General features: G+C 43.8%; 1 protein-coding gene across 1 annotated transcript; it reads left to right on the top strand.

Annotated features, from left to right (window-relative positions):
* Positions 1–2,988: 2,988 nt before the first annotated feature.
* On the top strand, positions 2,989–23,999 carry LOC147211057 (vasopressin V2 receptor-like). Its single transcript, XM_086121170.1, has 6 exons — positions 2,989–3,269; positions 11,657–12,036; positions 15,332–15,577; positions 15,739–15,885; positions 17,591–18,107; positions 22,045–23,999. The coding sequence occupies exons 2-6, from the start codon at positions 11,659–11,661 to the stop codon at positions 22,242–22,244; spliced, it is 1,488 nt and encodes a 495-aa protein (XP_085977296.1). The 5' UTR covers positions 2,989–3,269; positions 11,657–11,658; the 3' UTR covers positions 22,245–23,999.
* Positions 24,000–26,664: the final 2,665 nt, after the last annotated feature.

The following is a 26,664-nucleotide window of genomic DNA, read 5'->3' as shown; positions in this document are numbered from 1 at the left end:
CAAATGTTTTACAGACTCCAGTCAGCATCAAGGGTTAACTCTGCATCAGTGCTTTTCACCTTCTTCTTCTTTCTGCGACACTTGATCTGAAACTATGATGATGGTAAAAGAGGGAATAGGAAGGTGGCCTAAAGTAAGCACGCTCAAGTTTTAGGCTCAGCGCTGAATTGACAGCGAATTAGTAGAGTCACTCCGATTGGATGGCAGACAAGTCGGGTGTGTTTTCCCGCACAACGGCGCAAACGCCCCCTTATACCTCTGCTTATGTAGGATAATAGTAAAGAAAGAAATCATAGTTAGACTGTGCGCTGCACCAGATTTGCACGGGGCACGAAAATAGAGCCCTAAATATCCAAAACAAGCCAATGAAAATAGACAGAGCGGTGGAAAAATCAATAGCACTGTGGATAAGAGGAGCTGGGGTGGAAATAAAGCATCTTATTACTGACTCAGCACACTTGGAATCACAGGAGATGAATGCATGGCTGGTATCCATCTGCGTTATTCATGGCTTGACTGACAGTAAATGGCTCTCTCAGATGTGCCTTCGTTTGTTTTGTGCCAACAGGTGTTTTGTGCCGTGTGCTCCTCAACTTGGCTTGAGGACCTCAAGCCAAGTCATGGCTTTGTCCGAAACGTCCAAAACAAAGACAAATCCCTTTGCCGCTCTCTGAACATTCCACTCAAACCGAATAACATATTTTTTTTCTTTTTTTTTTAAGCCGTTGGCAGCCATTAGCGGAATGTGACAGAATGCCAAGGAAGCCAAGAAACCTGGAAATTTGATTGAAGGACTGCAGGAGCACACGGCCAGTGATGAATGGCTTCGTCATATAATGTCATTGCAACATTTGTTGTAATCGTCCTCACTTGAGATGATTCACTCAAACGTCTCTGCTCATCGAGGAAAACAACTGGCATTTTCATTTGTGTGGAAATATGCACCAACATGAGGGAGAATATGATTTCAGGATGGTGTTGTGGTGATGCTGGTAGTAACGATGTATTGGCATTCTAGCTGTGTTAAGGTAAGCCAAAATGTCGAGATGTAAGTCTAGCTAGCCGTTACCCCACCACGCGTGCTAACTTGAAAATAAAAGCCGAGAAAGTTTTTTAAGGCTATTATTTGGGAAGCTTCTGTTTTGAAGTTGGCAGTGTGTTACATTATGAGGCCAAACAAAAAAGATAGTGTGTTTCAGGTAACATGAAATTTAAGCATAGGGTCGGTAGGTCGGACAAAGTTGGGGTTTTTTAATCTTTTTTTTTTTTTTCATCAAAAATTTCAACAAAATAACCATAAAATATTCTGACTGTTTCAGAACTCAAAACCTGTTCGTATCGCTTTGGCACACGAGACACAACTTGCTGGTAACAAGTAGACCCACCTACCTTGGAGTTTTTGTTGGACCTTTTGTTTTTCTGAACGTGCTGCTTTCATCATGACATCGAATACGTCTACACTTTCTGTTTTTGCCACTGTTTCTTGTGTTTTTTCTATACATCTAAATCGAATCCAAAGTATTTAAAACTTGAAACAATGACATATCCATATCATCAATGTCATATAATTCACTGTTGGCACTGTGCTATTTTCACGTGGTTTATACTCGGCCCGTGGTGTTCATCACATAGTTCGCTGAATTTTTTTGATACATCAATGGATGCTATTTTCTTAACATCACGGTGCGAGCATGCGACTGTAACACAAAAAACGCGGTTTAAACGGTCGTCGGAGATCGCGGCCGCCGCCATGATTCAATGTTGTTGACAGACGACAGGACAAACGACGCACGCGCTCAACGTGAATATCGCGAGAGTTTGCACCGATGTAAACCCTCTACACAAAAACGTAGAGGGTTGTTTGGAAGAAAAAAAAACCTTTATAGTCGGCATTTTCGACGTAGAAATTCTCGGTCGGTCGCGATACCGGAAACACACAATTTTTTTTTCTCCGCCTGAGTATGTTTGCTCCCTTGACACATCAAAATGAGGGGACACACGATAAATAAACTGTTACCAGCGGAAGAAAAAATAATCCATCTTTTTTTTTTTTTAATTTGAGGTACGGTACTCAAATTCCTGAAGGCGTCTTGTGAGTATCACAAGAACAAGAGAGAAATAGAACGAGAGGTTGCTGTGGGATCATGTGAAGTCCCGGTATGCCGTAAAAGGTCCCGGGGTGCTAGAGACTAAAGCAATCCAACCTAAACTCAAGGCCTCTCTAACATACAAATCTTGGCCGTCAGTGAAGATGTATTACTTCAACATGCTTCCATGGCACCAATTACAGTACTACTTTCCTATTTAGACAGGGCATTAGTGGCGTCTTGTGCTGTTTTAGGGCATTCCAGAAAGAGCACAAATAATATGTGGATTCCATGAAAAAAAGACACACACACACTCACACACACACACACACACACACACACACACACACACACACACAGGTGGATTTGAGTCGAAATTGACCGCAGCGGTTCCCCCTAGTGGTGTAAAATTTCTGCTTGCACAAGTGGAACAGACTTTTGCCACTTAAAGAACAGGCCTGACATTGAATGCGCAGGACAGATGTTTTTTTTTTTCACGTTAACCTTTGTACCTGCCAAGGTCACAACCTGCTGACTCAGCCAAATGACATTCCTGCATGCATCGTGATGGCCAACAGGCACTCGGCCTCCAGCAACAAAGGACAAGGCAGGAGTGTGCTCCGAATCAAAAGAAAAGTGGCATGTATGCACAAGGCACAAATGGGTTGAATGGGGGAAGGGAGGCTCTCACCTTGCCCCCCACCCCCCCGGCAAACATGAAGCTTGATTTGTTCCGAACAGGCGACTGAGCCGGCCACTACCTTTCTCTCGCACACTCACACTTTACAGGCATGTAGAACAATCACAGCCCTCCTGGAGCGGCTGCACGCTTGCTCCACCCTCAGCCCTCGAGGACAGGCACGACCCAGGAGGAGGGGATACACCAGGGGGATGTGGGGGAGGCAGCAGCTCGAATGTATTTGCATTGGTGCAGCAATCAGAAGGCAGAGCACAGCGGACAAGCCGGCTCCCATTGTGGATTACACCAACGTTATAAGAGAGACGGACAACTACCCTTGGGGGAGAAGAAACAAAAACAACAACAAAAAATGCTTCCATGAAGGTGCGGTGACATTTGTTTATTTTGCATCCAACCTGAGTCATAGCAGAGCCATCAGACCTGGATCTACCATTTCTTTCTTCTGACAACTCACACAGTTGCACAGCCAAAGTGGATTCAACGTGAGTGTCTTTCATGTAACCCCCCGCCCCTTCTCCCCAACTCTTTTTACTATTGTAATTATGGCTTTTAGTCTCATCATGGCACACATCTTGAAATCCAATGCCTCTAAGTGATTGCGTGCAGTTCAACTATTTGAGGATCAATGTGGGTCATCTCTCTGCAAACAAACAGCTGAGGTCTCCACGAGACGCACACACGCCGCCTTTACGCCGTCGTTATTAGCGGTCAAACAATTCAGTCATTGTTTTTATTTTGTTCCGCGCACTCTCACTATCAAGAAATGAAAAAGAATGGCGTGTTACCTGACCGGCGTGCGGTTAAATGCAAATTACAAAAAAAATGTGTGACATGCTGCTTATTAGCTTCTTTTTGTAATAAGATGATCATAGCAACTGGAGGAAAGGAAAGTGGTGAAATATTTACACTCAAAACAAGAGCGGTAATTCAATATTATTATTTGTCTCAATAAACGGCATTTCAAATGGACAGTAGAGAGACTTTCACCGACGCCAACGAATGAGGAAAGAACTGTTTGGAATCTTCACTTCGATTGCTACAGGAGAAAATAATCTCAAATTGTATTCAACAAAAACATTAGAAACTCCCCTCAGAAGGCTACAACATTCCAGCAAAGAACAAGTTCATGAAATATATATTTTTAAATAATGTCATACAGAAAAAAATACTAATGATCATGTGAAAACGAGTGATATGTGTAACCGCAGCGATCCCTCAACAGGGTTGAACTGGATTAGTCCGGGAAAGTGTCGTTTTTATGCGTGTCAAGCGCTGAAGCTTGAAATGTTAATGGACTATAAATGGTGGGAGCGCCAATATTTTGTCTCGCAGCTGCGGTCGCAAAAACCTGCACGAGGAAGCGCACACAGCAAGCTGGGAGGCATTCGCACCGCACGTAATAATTGATCAAGTCATGGTTAAGAATTCTGCCAATTGCTGGAAGTGAGCGTTGATTCATCGCGTCTTTAGCCAGGAATGGAGGCGCATGACGCTGAAAGCCTTTGGGCCCTATTTTCGCACCCAGTGCAAGTCTAGTGCAAAAAAGCCGTCTAACTGTGTGCATGGGTGAGTTGATTTGCTTCTTGGCCACTGGAAGGCTTCTCTCATTACCTTTAAATTCAGGGCAGGAGAGGCGCACACAGACTTTGGCATTGTGGAAATAGAAATAAACTCGCTCCGGTCCATGCAGAAGATCGACACCTGCAAAGTAGGTTTGCAAGTCACTGCAAGCAAACAAGCAGATCTCTGCTTGCTAATAATGTGATAGCTGATAGCTGTGCCATGGCCCAGGAGGGGTGTTTGGAAAAATAATCACAGAGACGATGATAATAATGAACATAATGAATAATGTTCAATGACTTTTTTTCAACAATGATTCTGAGGGTTCACTGCACCCTGTTGTTACAATTTCGAATGAAATACGATGACATCCACCACAAACTCACACATCAGTGTAGCGCAGAATCTGTCTGTCTGCGCCACAACTTAGACCTGCTCTGAGCTGTCTATGTTCGGTCACCAAATTTCCAAGTGCGTTGGAGGCTTTAAAAGTAAAATGCCCTCGATCTGCACTTCAGCTAAATTCCCTAATACGGCAAACTAGACTTGTCCCGACACGAATACCAATATGAGCCGGTTTTTATTGCGAGCGCACGTGCACCTGTCTCCAAAAATAGTAGTCTATGTAATAGGACTTGAACAAAGAAACACATGAACATGGCCAAATTGCGACATCCGTTTGTTCGTAGAATTATTATTTTCCTTTCCTGTAGCCCCACTGCTTTGTATATTTCTGACATACAGAGAGAGTAAAACAAAAATTTTCCAAAAACAAAATGCCTTCTGCTGAGTTGAATGAGTTTGCTGTTTCACATTTTACATTTCACATTTACCAGTCGAGAAAAGCTCCTCAAATCACAACTTCTAATGCACACGCTGATGTGTACAATGCATTTGTGACTTCATTTGGATTTTTTTTAACACTGGTCCGCATCTTCGGTCGGCTGAACCAAACCGCACCAGGGTTCGGATATCAGCGTTCACTTTGTACCACAGGGCACAAGCAGAGTACTGTAATCGCAGCAGAGGACTTTTGAACGCAAGCAAACGTGACAAGTGTGGACACAGAATTAGTCGTACTTCTCACTTTCCAATCCCCAGTAGGTTTTCTCCTTATGTTGTGTGATTACTGTGTCTGTGGAAGCTTGGTTTCTTTTACACTGAAGCCTGAGAAAAGCGTATTTTTAGCCCACACGTGTGCTTGCAGCACTTTCCAGATGGAGTAATGGCAATTAATCCCAGTATGTGTGTCTGCTAAAACAGCACATCAATTTTTGGCAAATATCTGAATGACAGAGTCCAAGAATTTATTTGTTCTTTTTTTGCATCAACACTGAGGCTCTAGCAGGCTCGTTCCATTCATCATTCAATACATTTAATTACCCCCCCCCCCCCCCCCAAGTGTTTGGTCCAATCCAAGACGAGCACAAAAGGACTTTCCTTGGCGAGTCGTCATGTGGAAAAATCCGCCATGTCGCCTCACCTCTCCTCTGTGGCAAAGAGTTTGTTCAATGCACGTGTTGCTGGTTAATGATACATTGAACACCCCCCACCCCACACGAAAAGAGCAAACTTCTTCATTACTGCCCTATTGGTGCGCCGTATTGTGGAAATACACGGCGCCTGTTTGCGAGTGACACAAAGTGCAGGTGGCAGTGACAATGAGGGTGACTAATGAGCTGTGGTTCCACACCATTAACATTTAATGATCTGCTGTGCTGTCACAGTGCAAGAACAAATTGTTAACTTTTATTACCCCTATGGCGCTGTGTCCGATGAATAAATCAGCCGCCAATTGCCGCTAATCCGCATTAATGTGTAGAACGTCCACCTGGCATCGAAGCGCTTCGTTCGTTTACTGTCATGTGCTGGTGCTGCATCCGGCTCTAATACAGTCACAAGTCAAGCTTCATGAAGAAAGCCCGCCGGCGCAGGCTTTGTGATGCGCCGGTGACTCACGAGGCCCTTTGTTGTATCGATCGGTATGGAAACTGACTCTTATGCCTCAGCAACACAAAGCTCACCACACTGGACATGCAAATAATGGAGCTGGACAACAATTTTATTTTAAAACTGTGAGAGATGACAAGCTGTGTCGGGGAAAACTTCCAAAGAACTGGCAAAAGTTGTCCAATTCTACAAGAGGAGAAGTCCTGATTCAACTGTTGTACAAGCAAAGAAAAAAATGTTATTTTTGTTAAAACAGTCACTGTGACTTGACAGTAGTACAAGAAGCCACGCCAGAGGCCAAATATCCAATCAGAGAGACAGATGGTGTGACTTTGGAAGTTCCAATCATTCAACGCACAATCACCGGCATCTTTTTTTTACATCATGCCCGCATCCGCGAAAAGTTTAAAAAGTAACGAGTCTCGTTTTACAAAGTAAGCAGCAGTAAATACAGACAGCTGTGTTCAAATGTGGGGACGACAATGAAAACGTTTCGGAAAAATCAATATTCAAGGTCCTTGCGTTACGATCCCTGAAAAATCTGCTCAAGTATTTGTATGTCATGACCCTTCACCCCCACAGTATTTATGAGGCTTCTCCCCTGATGTTTAACATAATCAACAAGGCACACACTGAGGGAGATGGACAAAGTGAAATAGAAAACAACCCCCCCCCCCCCCAAAAAGCCATACATTTGAATTTTGAGGGGAAGTACAGATATGCAGCGGTGCCTTTAAGTTCTACTACACTCCGTTCCCACACAGACATCAGTCCACTAAATAAATACATGAGCTCAACTTCCCATAGTTTGGAACATGTTGCACTTGATGAGATGAGCCCTCAACAGTCCACATTAATCCAACTACAAGTTGCTATCATGCTGAATGGAGTTTGTTTTCACGAGTGGCGCGTTTCCCTCCAATGAGGCGGTCTTGTTTTGGTGTAATGGCTGACAAAGACACACGGCGTGTGCTTCCTTGAATTGTTTTGCTCTATGTCTTTAATTTTTCTCAAAGTTCTGCGGCCATATTTCATTGGATGATGTCCGAGAGTTGGACGGTGTTTGGCTGTGTGCATGGTTTGCCGATGACATCATTTTCAGGGCTTTTGAGCCAAACGTGTACACAGGACTGATGCGTTGAAAGAGTCCCTAGATCGCTAATATTTTCTCGCGCACCTTAACTGTTTGAGTCAAGGCTAAGGCATCGTTACCGAATATGCTGAGCTTGGAGAGGACGAGGACGCCATGGAAAATGATGGCTGTGCACAGCTTTGTCTCTGGAAAGCTACACGGGGAATGAGCAGACTCCTTGATTAATCTGAGTGAAAGCCTGAGAGTAAAGCCAACGCCCAGTGTGGCGTGCGTGACAACCAAGAGCGATGTCTGCAGCCCGTCCAATCAATTCAATTTACTTTCTAAGCGCTTTTAAAACAACAAATGCCTGACAAAGTGCTGTACCAGCAGAAGAAAAGGGGATGCAATGAATTTAAGGAACAAAATCATCCAAAACAAGTAAAACCCACTCAAGGCAAGACTGCTCACAAAAAGTATATAAAAAATTTTAAATCTGAAAGACAGATAGCATGACCCGAAAGTAAGTACAGGATGCGTGGATCAGTTGCAGTTGAGCTTTGGAGCCAAATGAAAACCAGTAGACTATCCAGTACATTTTGTATATGGAAGGTGGGGGGAGGGGGGGGCGTGCACCCAGCCCAAAAGAAGGAATGTCTAGTACACTGTGGAGCTGAAACCCCCCCAAACTTGCCAGTTGTTGCATTAGGCTGATAACATAGTTGCCTTGGTCATATTTTAAAAGTTTTTGAAAAACATGAAAAGAAAACACAACAACAACAACCCCCCCCCAAAAAAAACGCATCCAGTTGCATAAATTCACCCTTTGCAGATTACCATGACCTGGATGAGAACCTCCATAGACAAAGAAAAAACACAATTTGTAGCCTTTTTTTCAGTAATGTGACATCATTTAAAAAAAAAAGGATTTAACACTTTTCTCATTTCACATTTCTCGATAAATGTGTTTCAAAATTGCATTTTGATTTAATTTATCGTACACAGTTTAGTCTCTCAATTGTTATAGCGCGTTTTAAGCTTGTTGTGTTATAACGTTTCACATGACAGAAGTGGTTGATTTTGATGGTATACTTGTTTTGGGTGACAGTGTTATTAAATTATTCAGTGAAATGTGATGTTCATTACCTCGTCATCAAATTTAAGGGGGCTTTGGGGCTCTTGCCTTGTAATCATACCTTATTTGCTTTCAGGCAGGAAAAAAAAGCATTGAAAGTCAGTCACATGCTTATAGAGTACATAGATAATGAGATGATATCGCAGGCACAAAGAATCCTCTATGGCGTAATTACAGAGAGGGGAGCAAGACAGCAAGGTTCAAAGAAAGAGAGGCCAAAGGAAATCAAGACCTCCTTGGAACATTAAACCTTAATTAAACAAATGAATAAAGAAATAAATCAACAATTATTCACGTCACACCATATCTATATGCAGGCAACAAGTCACAAAAGGCCATCTTAGCTAAATAGTGCTTTGGTGTGCCACATGGACAAATTATAGTAACAGCTCAGAAGAACATTTGATAGCCAAGGACAGGCTTTAAAGATGTGGAGGAATGTTTGACAAGAGAAGAGTCCCGTTCTCCGCATCTCATCGACGTCCATCTGGCATGGCTTCTCACGCATTCCTCCGTCAAAGTCAGCGTGTGACACTTGACAGGATGTCATGCGGCACGATTGGCAGCTAATTGGTCAGCGGGTTCCCAGTGGAGGAGTGTGAACGTCCACCTACTATTAGAGCACTTTCACCTCCCTATTTTTAGCCAAGCAGAATCACAAATGGATATTGGAGGTGTTGGTGTGGAAGTAAAAAGTGGACTCAAGTGCAGGGCAGCAGGAGTACAGTAATCCCTCGTTTATCGCGGTTAATGGGGACCAAAACCACCCGCGATTAACGAAAATCCACAAAGTAGCGACCAATTAACATATACATTACAAAAAAAATGCCCCACGTGGGCCTTTGCGCTTGAGCAGAGCGCACTAACACACACACACACACACACACACACACACACACAAGCCAGCGATCTCTCGGTGTGCAGCAGACGTGTTTATGATTAGTCAATTAGGGATGATTAGACAATTAAGGATGGAAGAGACCTGCTTTTGTTCTTATAAGCCTCCTCTCTCTCTCTCTCTCTCTCTCTTTCAGCCACACAGACACGTAGCGCACGCACACACTAGCAGCATCGGAAACAACACTTAGAAACTGATTAAAGCTCAGTTACCCACGCGATATATATATATATTTTTTATGAATATGTTTGAAAAAATCCGCGATGCACCGAAGCCGCGATAAATGAACCTCGAAATAGTGAGGGATCACTGTAATCTAAAAAAAAAAAAAAAGGAAGGGGGAATTTATTTCCAAAAAGGGGTGAACAAGGCTCATGGAAAAACCAGAATACTCAAAAGTAGCAAAGAAACACAACAAAGGGAATCATCACACAGCTAGATGAACATGACTAACAACAGAAGTACACAAACGCAACAATGAACCAGGAAAGGCTGACAGAAAGTGAGAACTTGACGAGGCAGCGAGACGCACCCGGACAAAATTTGAGTGGCTAGAGGGAGCTGAATAACTGACACAGAAGAACAAAGCTGACGAGAACCGCTGGAACCCTAACGAGTTGACATGATGTGAAAAAAGCAACACAGGAAAACACGGCAAAACATGAAACAAAACAAAATCTAATCAAAGTCAACAAAAACACTTTTTCAAAACAAAATGTCTCTTTGGAATATTCTACCACCAAACTATTGAAACTTATACTGCACAGGCAAAACAGAATTGAGCCAATCTCATATCAGTTCAAAACAAAACACTCTTCATGCTTTTAGTGTTCAAACTAATTGCAAGTTTGGAACGTGGACTACCTGCAATAGTCGTCCACCCCCCCCCCCCAAGTCTCTGAGCAAAGCCACATAATTCTTATTCCATAAACGCAATGTTAATTGTTTAGACCAGTGGGGCACAAACAACATTCTTGCAAAGTCAAATTTGGCGTTAAGTTCGCACCCAGTTAAGCGTAATGAAAAATGTCCACTGCTAATATTTGGACACAGTAACAGTCACACAAACATAATCATACGCTAATGTTTTTTTGAATGAGGCAGCAAGTGGCCAGTGTGACAAGCTAATGCTAGTTGCTTCTTCTTGACAAACATCGACCATTCAAATGCACTGACCCTGGTCACACAAGAGCCCAAATAAAGTTTTGTTTTGTTTTGTTTTGTTTTTAGGATGAAAGGGAGTACATAAATAATGTATTGATTGCTTGAGTAATTGAACCAAACTAGGAAGTAGGCGGAAACCAAAACAAAAGCGGTAACAGTACTAAACATGTCTTTAGAGAAGAAAGAGGCATCAACATGATCACTGGCAGGAGAAGCATCACACTCTTAAAGCCACTGCATTAAAAGCAACCAAGCTCTCTTAAGAGCCATATTTAGCCACCCGCGCCTTTCTGATCATCAACCACGACTGTTTGACCTTATCTGTACTATTTTCTTTTCCTGAATCCCCCCCCCACACCACCCTCATCATGTTTTCTCGTACTTTCTTCTATTTCCACGTTTATTTGCGCAAGATTGCACACAGACTCCCATGAACCCGTTGTTCCTTAGATTGTCATGTCATTCCTCTCTTGCGATGTTCAAGCAATTTATTTATAAGCAAAGGAAAACAAACATGACATTTATTCCACTCAAGAGTGACACGGGGAGGAGAAAAGAATGAGATGTATACGCGAGGCAGCAAAGAAAAACAAGGGAAAGCGGGAATGCAGCGGGTGCGCATGGGGTGATTATGTGGAGGCGAGGTGATGGAATACATTTGGAGGGATCAAGGGAAAATCTGTCGATCAACTTTGAGAAAATATGAAAGGGAAAATAAACGGTGCTGGTTTTGCGTCAAACTGAACATAAGAATCCGGGAAGTGGACAAACATCCAGACGGACGATCGGGACTTATTAAAAAGTCGAGATGTAATATTCACATGGCAGCATGATCGTCTGTCAAATAATGTCGAGGCTGTTTGTAGCAAATACGATCATTGTCAATGTCTCAAATGCTGCATAAGGCTCAGGTGCTGGCCTTTGGATCGGAGGGAAAAGGTCAGGACAAGCAAAATTAAAACAAGACACTAATCCAGTTATGATAAAATAATGAGAAGAGAACGGCCTTCCCATGATCCTGATCCGAACAACACCCTTTTCATCACGTCCCACATGAGGAGAAAACTTGACCACGTCATTTGTCTTGCAGGAATGGAAAGCATCAGTGTGCAAACGGACTGGGATGCTTTAACCCTCTCCTCTCTGGTTGGGATGGGAAGAAACAACCGCTCTTCCTCGTCTCTGTTTGAGCTCAACAGCCTCAACGGCTCCCGCAGCGGAAGCTCCTTCTTCGGGATATTTCCAGAGAATGGCTCCGACACCACCCCGTACCCGCTGCCCCAGCCCAGGGTGAGGGACCAGGGCCTGGCCCAGGCCGAGATCGCTGTGCTCGGGGTGGTACTGGCTCTGACCACCCTGGGGAACAGCTTTGTGCTGTGGGTGCTACTCAGGAGGAGGAAGCACAATGCACCCATGCACGTGTTCATGGTCAACTTGTGTGTGGCTGACCTGGTGGTGGCCTTTTTTCAGGTGACCTCATGACTTCCCGTCTTCGGTATTTAGCCTATGACCTGTGTGTTCGATGATACACACCCGATTCAAATGAACTATTGTGTTGGAGGAGGGGCACATCTAAAACAGGCTGGATAGGGGCACTTGGGGACCCAACTTGGGCACCCGTGCTTTATATGCATTCCCCAAGGGGTGGCTGTTCTCACAAGCATTTGCTTGGGTTGTACAGTAAAAATAATATAAAAAGTTTATTTTGGGTTCCTTGACCCATGCGTTCTCTATCCATGTGTCCATCTTCTCCCAATGTTAACCAGTCAGTTTTAAACAGCTATCGGTCACGTAAAAGGAATGAAAACAGTTACGGATGAGGAGTGGTGTCCTTTATGAACATAACGTCTTGGAGGTCTTCCAGTCAGGTTTCAAGATGATGCATAGCACAGAGTCAGTCGTGAGTTTTTAATGACATCCTCCAGGCAAATGACACTGGAGACTATGTGTGTCGGTTTTAACGGCAACATTTGATACAGTGGATCAAAGTATTTTGTTGGCTCGTTTGCAGCACCTGGTGGGGGTTGGCAGACGCGCCATTGAGTGCTTTAGGTGCTATTTGGCTGACAGAACTTTTTGAGTTAGCCTTGGTTGCTCTGAGTCACAAACTGCCCCATTGTCGTGTGGTGCTCCACAGAGCTCCATTCTGTGGCCTCTGCTGTTCTCACAGTATCTGCTCATTTTGGGTTCCATCTTTAGGAGATATGCCATTTCCTTTCACTGCTATGTGCATGACTGTCAGATCTATGTGCCGCTGAGCAAAAGCTAAAAAAGGCCACTTTGATCCTGTCTGGAGGAAATCAAGACCTGGATGGCACTGAATTTCTTTAATTCCAATGAAAAGAAGACAGATGTGATGGTCCCAGTGGCCCTTGTACATCGCGTCCTGTGGACTTGGGCCCCCTTATCTTAAGCAAACATTCTCGAACTTGGGTCTTAAACCAGGTAACGATTTTAACTGCTTATCCGGGGTCGGGTCGCGGGGGAAGGGAAACCCAGACTTCCCTCTCCTAAGCCACTTCTTCTAACTCTTCCCGGCGGATCGCCCCGGATGGGGGCTCAGGGGTCAAAGCCCCCGGAAGCTAATGGGTTTTAGAGATTTTAAAGCCTTAAAACCATTAATTTTATCAACAAAATTTTACAATTTTTCTTGAAATACCATTCCCTATTTGCTTTCAAAATTGGCACTTTATACTAAACATGCTAAAGATGAAGTGTATTCAATGTACACACTACTTGAAACTTTTACAGAAAAAAATCCCAAGATTGTTCACTATTCTTTCAAGTGAAAATTTCACATCGGCCTTTGTGCAATTTTGCTTATGCATTCCTGGTGAGCACTAACATGTAACTTCAAATTTGCTGCTCAAAATCAAAATGAAAAAAAGGAAACAAATTCCCTGCCTTATTTAAGATTTGTTCATTACTTGTATTCATAAAATGTTGTGTAAATGTGATAAAAAGCTGTTGATTCTTACCTCATACAGTGATCGTGAAGTCCCAAACTGTTTACTATATATGGGTTATGAATGCATTTTCCGTGTAGAATGATATCGTCACACACTGTACATAGAGCTTTACCAGCGACATTGAGCTTTTTCATGAAATCCGACACAAGCACAGACAATGGTTCCTACTGGGGACACGGTCAGCTTTCTGTCCAACCAGTCTCATCGAAACTTGTTTTTCAGATCTGCATCTATCTGACGCACGTTAGCTTCGTCACGAGTCTCGATAACATTCGGCATTTGTTTAATACAGGCTACGTACACAAGTAATTTCAATACACTACATCCCTCCTGCAAAACCATTCAGAATTCGCGGGAAAGGGGTTTAGGAAGGCGAACACGGATTGGTTGTGATTCTGCATTTGCCGATATAGCGACCAATCACAACAAGTAAGACAAACTAACGCTTTGCGAGAAAAAACGGTATTCAAAATGGATGCTTGCAAACTTTATTTGTAAACATTACGAGTCCTGAGTTTGCCAAAGACAAGTAAGTCCGGCAGCCCAGAAATATCACCAGACCCTACCCCCGCCTTAAATTTTCTCAATGGATTTGGAACAATATAAAAAAGGTCCATTTTGACTGGAAAAAAGTGGAATTCCGCCAAAAAGCGGAAAAATCTCATCCCTGATTTTTATTCTTTGGCTTTTGAGTCAGCATGAGACTTCTTTTTTTTTTGGAATACTGTTTTTGTGCTTTCTACAGACTTCCTTATTAATTTACTTTTTTATTGTTGGGTGGCACGGTGCTCAAATGGTGAGCACGTCAGCCTCACACTGCAGAGGACCCTGCACCTCTCCATTCTGGTTTCAGCCTTCCTTTGTGGATGCCTGTGTGTGTTTTCTCTGGGTGCTCCGGTGTCCTCCCACATCCCCAAAACAGGTTGATTGAGCACTCTAGATTGTCCCTAGGTGTGATTGTGAACGCGTTTGTTTGTTTGTCTGTGTGCCCTGCGATTGGCTGGCAACCAGTTCAGGGTGTACCTTGCCAGCTGCCCGAAGTCAGCTGTGATGGGCTCCAGCGTGCCGCGACCGTTGTGAGGATAAGCAGATTAGAAAATGGATGGATGCACACCTAAAATTTAAATTAATTGATTATGAAAATTATTGATTAGTTTGATAATGGAATAGTTGTCAATTAACAAATTAATCATTGCACTACTAATGTTGATTCCTAATTTTAATACACTTTTACATTTTGTTGTTATTGTGTTATTCATGTTTTACAGTGTCCTTGACTGCCCAGAAAAGTGCTTACATCTTAAAAAAATGTCTTCTTCTTATCATTATGAAGTCATTATTGTGTCCTATACAAGCCAGAATATCACATTTCATGTGCCTTCATCATAGGTCGCGAGTGTGAGCAATCACTCAACAGACAATAGGAAAGCGGCAGGTTTTACCTCGGATACTACTTAAAGCACTGGCACCACAAGGCTAACTTTTAACATCTGCAAATAATTTTCAAGATCCTGCATCTGTCTGACTCGCTGTTTGGGTTTTTTTGCCAGCAGCTAAAATAACATCAACATCATCATTGATACCAACTCAGTGAAGCAATCGCAATCATTCAAAGATATGAATCACAGCTTCAAGAATCATTTCTCCCAAAGGAGAGTGATTAAGGCCTACTGGGATGTGTTTTCCCAAATGTCAATTAGAAATGAAAAGTCTTGAGAGTTGTAAGAAACTCAGGTTGGCTACAATAAAAAAATAAAAAATAAATAAAAAATCAAAATAATAATGTGTGTATGCAGGTTCTTCCTCAGCTCATTTGGGACATCACAGATAAGTTTCAGGGACCTGATTTCCTGTGCCGCTCCATCAAGTACTTCCAGATAGTGGGAATGTTTGCATCCTCCTACATGATCGTGGCCATGACGGTGGACCGGCACCATGCCATCTGCTGCCCGCTACAGGCTTACCGTAGCGGGGCGGTATCCCGCTGGAACACACCGGTCATGGTGGCTTGGGGCTTGGCGCTTGTCCTCAGCATACCCCAGGTAAGCGCTCATATCATGACCTCCCTGCCACTGATGTACCGAGGCCAGGCTGGTGACTACACATACCAGAGAACTCAATCTATTTTTAGTGCCGTGAGGTCATTGCCGAAGTAAGATTGATGTAAGCTTGAAGATCGTGCAGTCTCTCATCATTCTGCCAGGTGTTCATCTTCTCGCGCTCAGAAGTGAGTCCCGGGGAATTTGAATGCTGGGGTCACTTTGCCGAGGTGTGGGGGCTCAAGGCATACATCACCTGGATGACGGTAGCTGTCTTTCTGCTGCCCGCCCTCATCATTACCATCTGTCAGGTAAGAGTGCTTTCAGACAATTCTGGCTCGTCCACAAAGACCAGGATGTAGACTACTATGAGGCAGACAACGGCATCCAATAAACAAGTGTGCTGTCTGGTTACTTTTAAAAGAGTAGACAAACATTGGAATTGTGTGCATTAGCTCTGCCTTGTGAGAGCCTTCGACAACAAGAAAATGAGCCGAGATGCAACTGGTGATGAAACTAATCACCAATCACGAGTACCGTGATTGGATGCACATTAGTGTGTTTGCAAGTAAGGGAGCCAGAGGGTCTATAATTGAATCAATTACACATGATGATGCCTCATCATTTGAAATTACATCTGTGACACAGTTTTGCAATTATGATGATGCATTGCTTCTTATTAATTATTGAGCACAAGAATAAAATGGTGTTTTGACTTCATGTCAGGCTCATATGGAGGGTACTGTTTCGACAAGCCACGGAACTTGGCGGTCGGTGTTTGTAACATCCATGGTGGGCAGGCCTCCTGGGAGCACCCAAACCACTGGCATAACTCGTTGCTCTTCTATTTGGAGAACGATATTTCCGGAGTCGAGCTGTTACCACTAATTAAGACAACACTTGGAGGACCACCGCTGAACGGGATTGCTCAAAACAGCTGCCCACATGGGAACTGCCTGCCAAAGACAAGCAGATCGCAGCCAAACAGAATTGCTGACAATTTATTTTGATGAGCCCATTGCACGTTTCAGGCACTTTTTCAAATGTGACATTGTCACTGCCAAAAGGAAATCCTCCTGAACGTTTCAATCGACTTGGCTGTTCAGCACCATGTCTTTGACAAAAGAGTGTTGTCCTCATATATTGCTGCAAATTACTTGTGTGGGATAAACCACGGGGACTCTAAGGAGAGGCTGGTCTGAACTTTGACATGTGTAATTTGATTAATTAGAAAGCTAGTTAGACAGCTGTCTCATTAATTACAACAACAACAACAGTATTTATAGAGCACTTTCAAACAGCCATCGCTGCATACAAAGTGCTGTACATGGAGCAATTTAACATGCACAATAAACAGTAAGACAAATCGGTAATAAAGGCGGTAGAAAGCACCAAACAGTAAAACCAAGAACATTAGATTTTTAGATTAGATTAGATTAGATTAAATTAGATTAATAAAACAGCTAGCTAGCTTGCTGTCTCATTAATCTATCTATCTATCTAGCTAGGTAGCTAGCACATCTAGAAACCCCCCGCACCCCCCCCCCCCCCCCAAAAGACTCAAAAGTAGGAAATGTCAAAAGTAAGACGCCAATATTAGATGTTGGGGATCAAAGAACACAAGTCATTTTAAAATTAATAACTCATGACATTGTAATGCCTTAGATCACCTTGTGGCCATCTTGATTGTATACATTGTGTTTTGGAGGAGCAGATGTCCAAAAGCATAGTGCAAAAAAACAACGGCTGTGAGCACTGAGAGTTCATTCTGAACATAAATTAGAGAGTGAGGAATTGGATAATGCCACACGAAAAATGTCCGTGGTTGGTTTACTGCTGATGGTGAAGGTCAACACACACTCCTCGTTCTTTTGTTTCAATTTCCTGAAGCCCTTCAACCACAAATGCGAACGTGATAACTGGCAGCTGAATCTGGCATGTGCCCATCGTAAAATTGAATCCAGAGCAAAAGTCTTGGTGATATCATTTCAACTGTGCTAATTGGCCATTTTACAGATAAGAATCTTCCGGGAGATCCACAATAATATCTACCTGAAGTCGGAGAGGACGGTGATGGCTGAGCTGAAGAGGAATGAAATCCTCTTCCGCTTCCAAAGCTTTAGGCAGGAAGAGGAACGGACCAGGGAAGGGGGTTGGCGGGCATCCGGAGGTGGAGGTTGGGCGGGGCTGCACTTGAAGCCCGTGACAAACAAAGCTCACAAAAACACTTACAGGACAAGTCACGTGGGAGACGCCACAGCAAGAACCACACCGCCGGCGGCTCAGCAGCAAGTGAGCAGTCCTGACTGTCAGGAGTCCTGCACATCCTACGAGGTGGCCTCAGGCTCACCTCGTTGCTCCCTCGATTATGCCCCCCATGACCCTGCCGCCATGCCGCCACCAAGCATCACCAAAGCCATGTCTAAAACAGTCCGAATGACACTGGTCATTGTCCTGGTCTACACCGTCTGCTGGTCCCCTTTCTTCATTGTCCAGCTGTGGGCTGCATGGGACCCCAACTCTCCCAGTCAAGGTCAGTAACATATACATTGACAAAGCGTTTGATGTGTTTGGCTTTGGGTTCTTTAATTTGACCTTCTCTAAACTTTTGAGTGCGCACGTCCAACTTTCCACCGCGCTGCCCCATGCTGAGGCTCCTCATTTAATATGTTGTACCATGTCACTCGTTTTTAATCCATAAAAAGATGGAGTGTATGTTAGGGAAGACGCAGGTTGCTACAGACAGGGGACATGGGGCAGGAATAAAGACAAAAAAGGGTATATTTTGAAAGGAGCGGCGTGCTCCAATTCATTTGAATGTAACCCGTGCAGTATGTACGCTGTGCGCATTTTCTGACCACAAGATTCACTATTTCATCTACAGGTACATATGAAATTGTGAATGGAAAAAGTGTACGTCAATGAACATTGAACCCCCCCCCCCCAAAAAAAAACATTGCACATGCCCCCTTTTTGAGGAAACTGGACAAGATCCAATCCATATGAACAACAAGCTGCAGTTTATATAACACTCAAAGGAGCACCAGAGGAGGACAAGAATAAATTGACTCAAATAATTGGAATCAGTAAAAACTAGCACTTTCGTAAATTATTAGAGAACAGCAAAAGCAACATTAAAAACACATGGATGACAATGAAAGACTGTCAAGAAAGGGAATTTGACAGCAACGAAGCCCAACTATTTTGTAATAAATTATGTCACTCCCACTTATGCCATGTCCAAAACTGCTAAGGAATTCAACACTCATGTCATTCCTGGCCTGGCGAGTGAGATTGCAAAAACTAGTGATAAAGCGGTTGAGAGCAAAGATATGTCAAAGAAACCATTTTCATAAGAGGAACTGATGAAAAAGAAATCATTGACACCGTAAATAAAACTCAAGAGTATGATGTCAAAAGACTATTCTGATATCGATATGACAACTGTTAAAAGCATAATGGAGTGTATTGCCAACCCTCTGTCTCACATCTCCAAAGTGTCTTTACAAACTGGCATATTTCCGAGCAAAATGAAAACAGCCAAAGTTATAAAAAAACACATATTGTTAAACGACAGAACCATTTCACTACTACCACAGTTCTCCAAAATATTCATCAACACAAGACTGGGTCATTTCATCAACCACATAATAAACTGGACAATGTACAATATGGCTTCAGGACAAAAAGGACATTATTTGTACTCAGAAAATTTGTTAAAGAAATCACAACTGCAATAGAAAACAAAGAGTATTGATATTCTTCGACTTAAAATGGCATCTGATACCACAGATCACAAACTGTTAGTCAGAAAAGTGCAAAAGTATGGCATTAGAGGGACAGCGCTGAAATGGATAACCGACTACTTACACAATAGATACCAATATGTAGAAATTTAAATCACAATTACAGAAAACTACAATGGATGTCTCAGGGTTCAAGACTAGGACCACTCCTGTACATACCATACATAACATATATGAAACATCAAAAAAGTTCAAAATAACACCGTTTGTTGATGACACAAACTCCTGTGCCATGGCGACAACTGGGAGCAACTCTTAGAAAATGCACGTCGAGAGCTGAGCAGGATAAAGAACGCGTTTTACCAGATTAAAATAACACTAAATTTCATGAAAGTTGAAACTAAATTTATCATCTCTGGGAACCGACCGATAAATTCCAACCAGAAACGCATGATAATCAACACAGAAATTGAAAAAATAACAGCAATTAATTTTCCAGGAGAACAAATTGACAATAAATTCAGCATGAAGCCACATAGAGATTTTATCAATGCTAAAACATCCAAATCAATTGCAATAATACAATAATGAACTTTTTGAATCAAGCGTCAGTACATACTCAGGACTGTTTCCTTATACTTCCATACATCTCCTCTTACGTGGAAGTACGGCGAACACGTACAAAACACACACATCCTGTCTTCATCCTGCAAAACGAGCTATTGGTATTGTCAATGAAACACATTGCAGAGAGCAGACCGACTCACTGAATCGAATTACAATTACTCAAATTCCATGATCTAATTGACTATAAAATTCTCCAAATCATGCACAAAACAATTGACCATTAGTTACCCTGCAGCATATAAGAGTGGTCCCAACTGAGAGAAAATAAACATAATACCAAGGGAAATTTCGTATTCCAAAAAAAAGACCGTTCGGAAAAAAGGTTTAAACCTACGGAAATCATCTGACACCTGAATCAATTCCAAAAACATTTAGAAAATCAATACTCGAAAAATATGGTATGGCAATATTAATATAAACAGTGAATATAGTAGTGTTTTGTTTTACTTTGCTGTACTCAAAATCGTATTTTTTTTCTTCTGTTCCACTTTTGTGCACATTTGTATATATCTACTGTACTGTATACACACACATGAATCAGGTACGCACGCACTTACACACGCATCCCCTGATGAGCAGCAACCCTAAAATGAACTAAATAGAAAAATAACACAAACGTTTGTGAGGTTGTTAAAAGCAAAACACTGCCTACCTTTGTAGACACCAGACGTGGCGGCATGGGACCGACGCACTTTTGCGGCGTGTTCACGATCGTAGTTCCCGTGTACCAATTTAAAATGCACTCCAGATTCCCATTCTTTGCCCGAATTGTACATGAAACAAACTCTTAATGAGAATAATAATGACAAGAACGATATAACGCAACAGCACTGGTCGCAAGCTGCAATTCCAGACTGCTGGCCGCCGCTATTAACTTCCGGTGATGCAGGTCACGCGCCTTTTAATTTTATTTTTTAAACACTTTTGTGAAAGAGAGATTGATAGGATGCTAAGGGAGCAGTATGCACTAACAAAAAATATATATTATATAAATAATACGCACACAGACTTCCAAATGTTTTGTTTTGTATTGTGGTTTTTTTCCCTCTACACCGCTTGTGATCGACTTGCGACCAGTCCCTACAGACAGATGAACAAAGACACATTGTTTGTGGCAACAAAATAATTTCCTGACAAATCAAGTAAAAATGGATAATTTCGTACAGCACACCTGATGATTCAAAGAGAGAGAGAAAGGGAAAGAGATTTTTACAGAAGAGGATTAGGGCTAATGAAGAAAAAAAAAACAAGGTAGGCAAGATTCTCACTTTTATCTCAGACAAACAGCAGACGCCAATAAATCACCTGTTTAGATTCCCCACCGATTTTGCAACCTGACCAAATGTTGACATTTCATCAACAACGGTCTGCACCAGCAGCCTGCACTCAGTCAAAATTACAGGCAGGCCCCACGAGGACATTGTGCTCACATGCACGCCTCGCCTTAGTTTTAGAATTGACCTTTACCTTAAACGAGTGATATGCGATCTTATTTGTTGTAACAGACACACACACACAAACATACAGTGCTGATCTTTATCGCTCCATATTCTCAATTCAGTTTTTTCCTCGTTTGTTGTCTGCCGTTTCTTTTATTATAGAATTCTTACGATTAGATCCAAACAGAAACAGGATGTGAGATTTTGCCCATCTGGAATGTTGAGAGTACTATAGGGGGAACATTAATTCCAATACTGAATGTTATAGATTAGGATTCAGTATTGGAATTAATGTTCCCCCTACTCCGCATTGCCATAAGTGACAATGCAACTCAACTCCCAAAGAATAAAAATGAGTTTTAAAGACGGGCAGTAAGGGGGCTTGCCTAACATTCAGCGGGAGGTCATTCCAAAGAGTCTATAAATATCAATAGAATATAAATACAGCTTGATGTGGAGTCGTCGATTGAGCGCTAATCACGTGTCTTTGGCATTTCGTTCCAATCGGTTCATTTCGAGAGGATTTTTGACTCGCACATTGCTGACGGAAGACAACGCTGTGAGGAGTAGTTATCGAAATGCGGTGACACAGTTGTTATTCGTTTGAACTTGACTTTTGGGGCATTTGTAGCCTGCAATGACGTCATACTGTTTTCAGGAGTGGCCTTCACGATCCTCATGCTGCTGGCCAGTCTCAACTCGTGCACAAACCCGTGGATCTACACAGCCTTTTCCAGCAGCGTGTCCAGAGAGCTGCAACATCTACTGCACTGTGGCTCACGAGCCGGGCGTCGGGGCTCGCTGCCTGATGACTCCACCACCACACACACCTCCACCACCAAGGACAGCCAGTACTGACTGACTGAGACAACCCGGGAGATGCGCGTGCGCCCTTGCCTCGTCCTCTGAAGGTAGCCCGCTTCCGCCAGATGTTCCCGACGGCAAATGACAGCTAGTTGTCAGCAGGATCTCCGATTGCATTGGGCCCCTCCATGCAAAGAGAATCGGAGAGTGCCATTGGAGGTGTCCGCGCATGTGGAATGAGCAGCGACAGCATTTGCGATGCAAGGTGTCCTCGGCTCAGCATTTGAGTGCCACAAAGAAGTTCTGTCATTTTAAGAAGATAAAGAATGCAAGGTGTGAATCACGACGGACGTAATCTAGGACAAAGGGCAAGCAAGCAGACAGGAGAGACGGCGCGGGACTGGCAACAGACGGCGGTGTTGGTGGCTGTTCCACAAGAACGCTGTAGTAGAAATCTAATAATGTGAACAAACGTTGTTAAATCAAAACAAGTGAATGGGCAACGGCTGTATTTATATTCACCCAAGAGGAACCCATGGAGTTTCTCAGTCCAACAGAGAGCTGCGAGCAAGCTGGACAGAGGCTCATTCAAAAGCTGAAACACACATAGTCACACACTCGGATACATTCACCCAAACAAACACGAGTCCCACCAGGCGGTTTAGGCCTGCAAAACGAACAATTCAGCTTTCCGCAAGCCAGCGGGACACAATGATGTGTTTTTATTACGTGTACACACAGCACGTGAAGTATACAAAAGGACCTTCCTGACTGTGAAGCCTTTGGCAATCCGCTGAAGGAACAAGAGGAAACATTTCAAAAACATTCCACGTACGAGAACAAACCAGATGAGTTAGTTAGTTAGTTAGTTAGTTCCGCCCGCTCCTATTTGGAACATTGGGCGACGAGCCTCCTCCATTTGTTCCGGTCACTGGCGACCCTTCTTGCTCCATGCCAGCTGACACCCATCTCACTGAGGTCTTCTTTGGCAGTCTGTCTCCACATCTTCTTTGGCCTACCTCTCTTCCTCTTTCCACCCTCTGGCATCCAGTCCATGGCCACACTTGCCGGTCTCTCTCTTGGCAGCCGGAGTACGTGGCCGATCATTTTCCTTCTCCTTTCAGAGACAATGTCTGACAGTTCAGCCACTCCTGCCCTCTTCATCACCTCCTCGCTGGTGATGTGGTCTCTCCATGAGATCCTTAGGATGGATCTCAGGCAACGCCGATGAAAGACATCTAACTTGTTGGTGATGTTGGCTGTCTTCATCCATGTCTCACAGGCGTAAATCGCTGTTGGGATAACCACTGACATATAGAGGCGTAGCTTGGTGGTCGTAGTGATGGCTTTCGATGACCAGATGTTGCGGAGGCGTTGGAACACTCCCGCAGCTTTACCAAGTCTACTGTTGACGTCTTTCTCCACACCACCTGTATTTGAGATGTTACTCCCAGAATATGTGAAGCTGTCAATGTACTCTATGTCATGTTGGTGTAGAGTGAGTGGTTGAAGGTGTTGGTGCTGTCCGACGGCCACGGCCTTGGTCTTTTCCTGGCTAATTCGTAAACCGACCTTAACTCCGTGCTCATGCAGATTGTTGGTCAACTCCTGGAGTGCGGGCTGGGTGTGACTTAACAGAGCCAAATCATCTGCAAATTCCAGGTCAGCTAGTCTGCTCCCTCCCCACTTGATACCAACTTTTTCCCCTGTGATGGACTTCCTCATCACAAAGTCAATTATGATGATGAAGAGTAGGGGTGACAGAATGCAACCCTGTCTTACACCAGTGACAATGTCAAAATCATCAGTTGTGCCACTGTTGGTTTTGACACAACAGGTTGAGTTGTGGTACAATGACCTGAAGATGTTGATGTACTTGAGGGGTACACCATACAGCTGGACGATCTGCCACAGTGACTCCCGGTGGATGCTGTCGAAGGCTTTCTTGAAATCGATATAGTTGATCATGAGTGGTGTCTGAAGTTCTTGGCACTGCTCTATGATGTTTCGAAGGGTAAAGATCTGTTCGGCGCAAGACCTTCCCTTCCTGAAACCGGCTTGCTCTTCCCTCAAGATGTTATCCACTTCATCTTTAAGGCGATGTAGCAGGACACTGCAGAATACCTTGCTGGGGATTGACAGCAGTGTAATGCCCCGCCAGTTATTGCAGTCTGCGAGGTTTCCCTTCTTAGGAAGCGTGACAATGACCCCATGTCTCCAGTCGGCAGGAACCTCTTCAGCATGCCAAATCAGGTTGAACAGGTGGGTAAGGCTCTCCACAACAGCGTCTTGGCCGTGTTTCAACATCTCGGCAGCTACCTCATCGAGTCCCGGTGCCTTGTTGTTCTTAAGGCCCTTGATTGCTCTGGCAACCTCAGTCTCGGATATCTCTTTCGATGTAATATTTAGAGCTGGAGCTGGTGTCTCTTGATCGAAATTGAAGAGCACGGGAGGCATTGGTTGGTTGAGAACCTCCCTGAAGTGTTCCAGCCATCTTGCTTCTTGCTCCTCGTCGCTTAGAAGTGTCCTGCCATCCTTGCTCCTGATTGGCACGCTAGAGCTGCTCCTGGAGTTGGTTAGCTCCCGCACGATCTTGTATAGGGTCGTCGTGTTGTTGTTCTCGGCTGCTTCCTGTGCCTCTCTTGCTTTCTCTTCTAGCCACTGTCTTTTATCCTTCCTGCAACTCTTCTTCACTGCCCTGTCCAAGCGCCTGTACTCCTCGTCTTCCATCCTCCAGCTCCGGAGCCTCCTCTTTTGTTCTCTTTTTATCTTGGCCACTTTCCTTTCATCAATCAACTTCCAGGTGTTGTCTGTTATCCATCTCTCTTTGTTGGTACCCCTCTTTCTGCCGATAACTGCTTCTGCAGTTTCAGCAATGGCACAAGAGAACATACTCCACTGCTCCTCAATGTTTGCAAGGTGTTGTGATACCTTGAGCTTCCTACTCAACTCCTCACAGAAGCTTTCTGAGATGTTGTTATCCTTTAGCTTGTCCACTGCGTAAGGTCTCTTGGGCTGCACCTTTTTCACCTTCTTCAGCTTCAGCTTGATTTTACTCACCACAAGGAAGTGGTCTGAACCCACATCTGCACCTCTGTGGGAGCGAACGTCGAGCAATGACGAGTGCCACCTTGTGTTGATGCAGATGTAGTCCAGTTCGTTCTGGGTCCCGCCACCAGGTGAAACCCAGGTTACTTTGTGGATCCGCTTGTGCTCAAAAAAGGTGTTGCCAAGGCATTCAGGCCCCTTCTGTCATTATCCAGTTTTGCGTTGAAGTCTCCAATCAGCATTTTGATGTCATGTCTGGGGATCTCCTCAAGCACGGTCTGGAGCTGGTTGTAGAAGGTGTCTTTATCGTCCGCTGAGGTAGCTTCGGTTGGGGCATAGACTTGTACGATGGTTACTTTGGCATATCTGGTGTAGGGCCTTGCTGTAATAATCCGTTCATTCACCGGCTTCCATCCAATCAATGCTTTTGCTGCACTATTGGAGAGGATGATGCCGACTCCATGGGAATGGTGGTCTTGCTTCCCAGAGTACAGAAAAGTTGCTCCATCAACCACGAGACGCCCTTGCCCCGTCCACCTCATTTCACTAATGCCTAAGATGTCCAGGCGATAGTCCCTCATATTCTTCAGCACCTGGTCCATGCGACCAGACTGGAACATTGTGCGCACATTCCAGGTGCCTACTCTGGTGTTGGTTTTGGTTCCAAAGATCGGGGTCATCAGGGGTCGGGCTTCCTGCTGGATTTCACCCGGCCCCGTCATACATACATCCAAGGATGTGCCGTCTCTTCTTCGCCGTGGTTTACCGGAATGGCTTCCTCTCGTCGTTTCTGTAACAGGTTTTGTTTTACAGGGTGAGGTTGTTAACCTCACGCCCAACCCCCAACCTGGAGGACCAGTTGGATGCAGTTTAACGTCGTACCCAGGACTGCAAACCAGTCCATGCTTTCCACTTGTTCAAACCAGATGAAACGTATATCAAAATTGATCACGCACATTAGACAAGATGTGCAATGTAAATGTTGCCAAATATTATCATGTATATGGTTATAAAGCTGCTTAACCTGTATGGAAGAACTCCAGTCAAAGATAAGCTTGTGGTCTTCTTCACCAGAAAGGACTCTACAAGGCTATAAGAAGAAACAAAGAAAGTGGAAGCCATTCAGACAATGAAAGTAGTCCCAGTTCGAAGCAAGTGTCTGTGATGGCCATGGACACCTTTAGAGCACCCCCCCCCCCACACACACACAACCACACACTCCCCCCACCCCTACACACTCCGCCCTACCCCCTTGGTTTATCCTGCTGATGTCAGCCATGTTATTCTTGGAGGCGCTATCACCAGAGGCGGGCTCGAGTGTTGTGTCTCGCCAGTACACTTTCATTTTTCAACAGTTACTACCTTATGTCTGCTCGTAAAGTTGGAGTACTGCTCTCTGGTCTTCAACTGCTGACAGACATCAAGT

The sequence above is a fragment of the Hippocampus guttulatus genome, chromosome 1 (assembly GCF_054856545.1).
Source record: "Hippocampus guttulatus isolate MCC_2025c chromosome 1, RoL_Hgut_1.0, whole genome shotgun sequence".
Taxonomy (NCBI): domain Eukaryota; kingdom Metazoa; phylum Chordata; class Actinopteri; order Syngnathiformes; family Syngnathidae; genus Hippocampus; species Hippocampus guttulatus.
The sequence above is the reverse complement of the archived record's forward strand: the minus strand, read 5'-3'. Positions and strand labels throughout refer to the sequence as shown.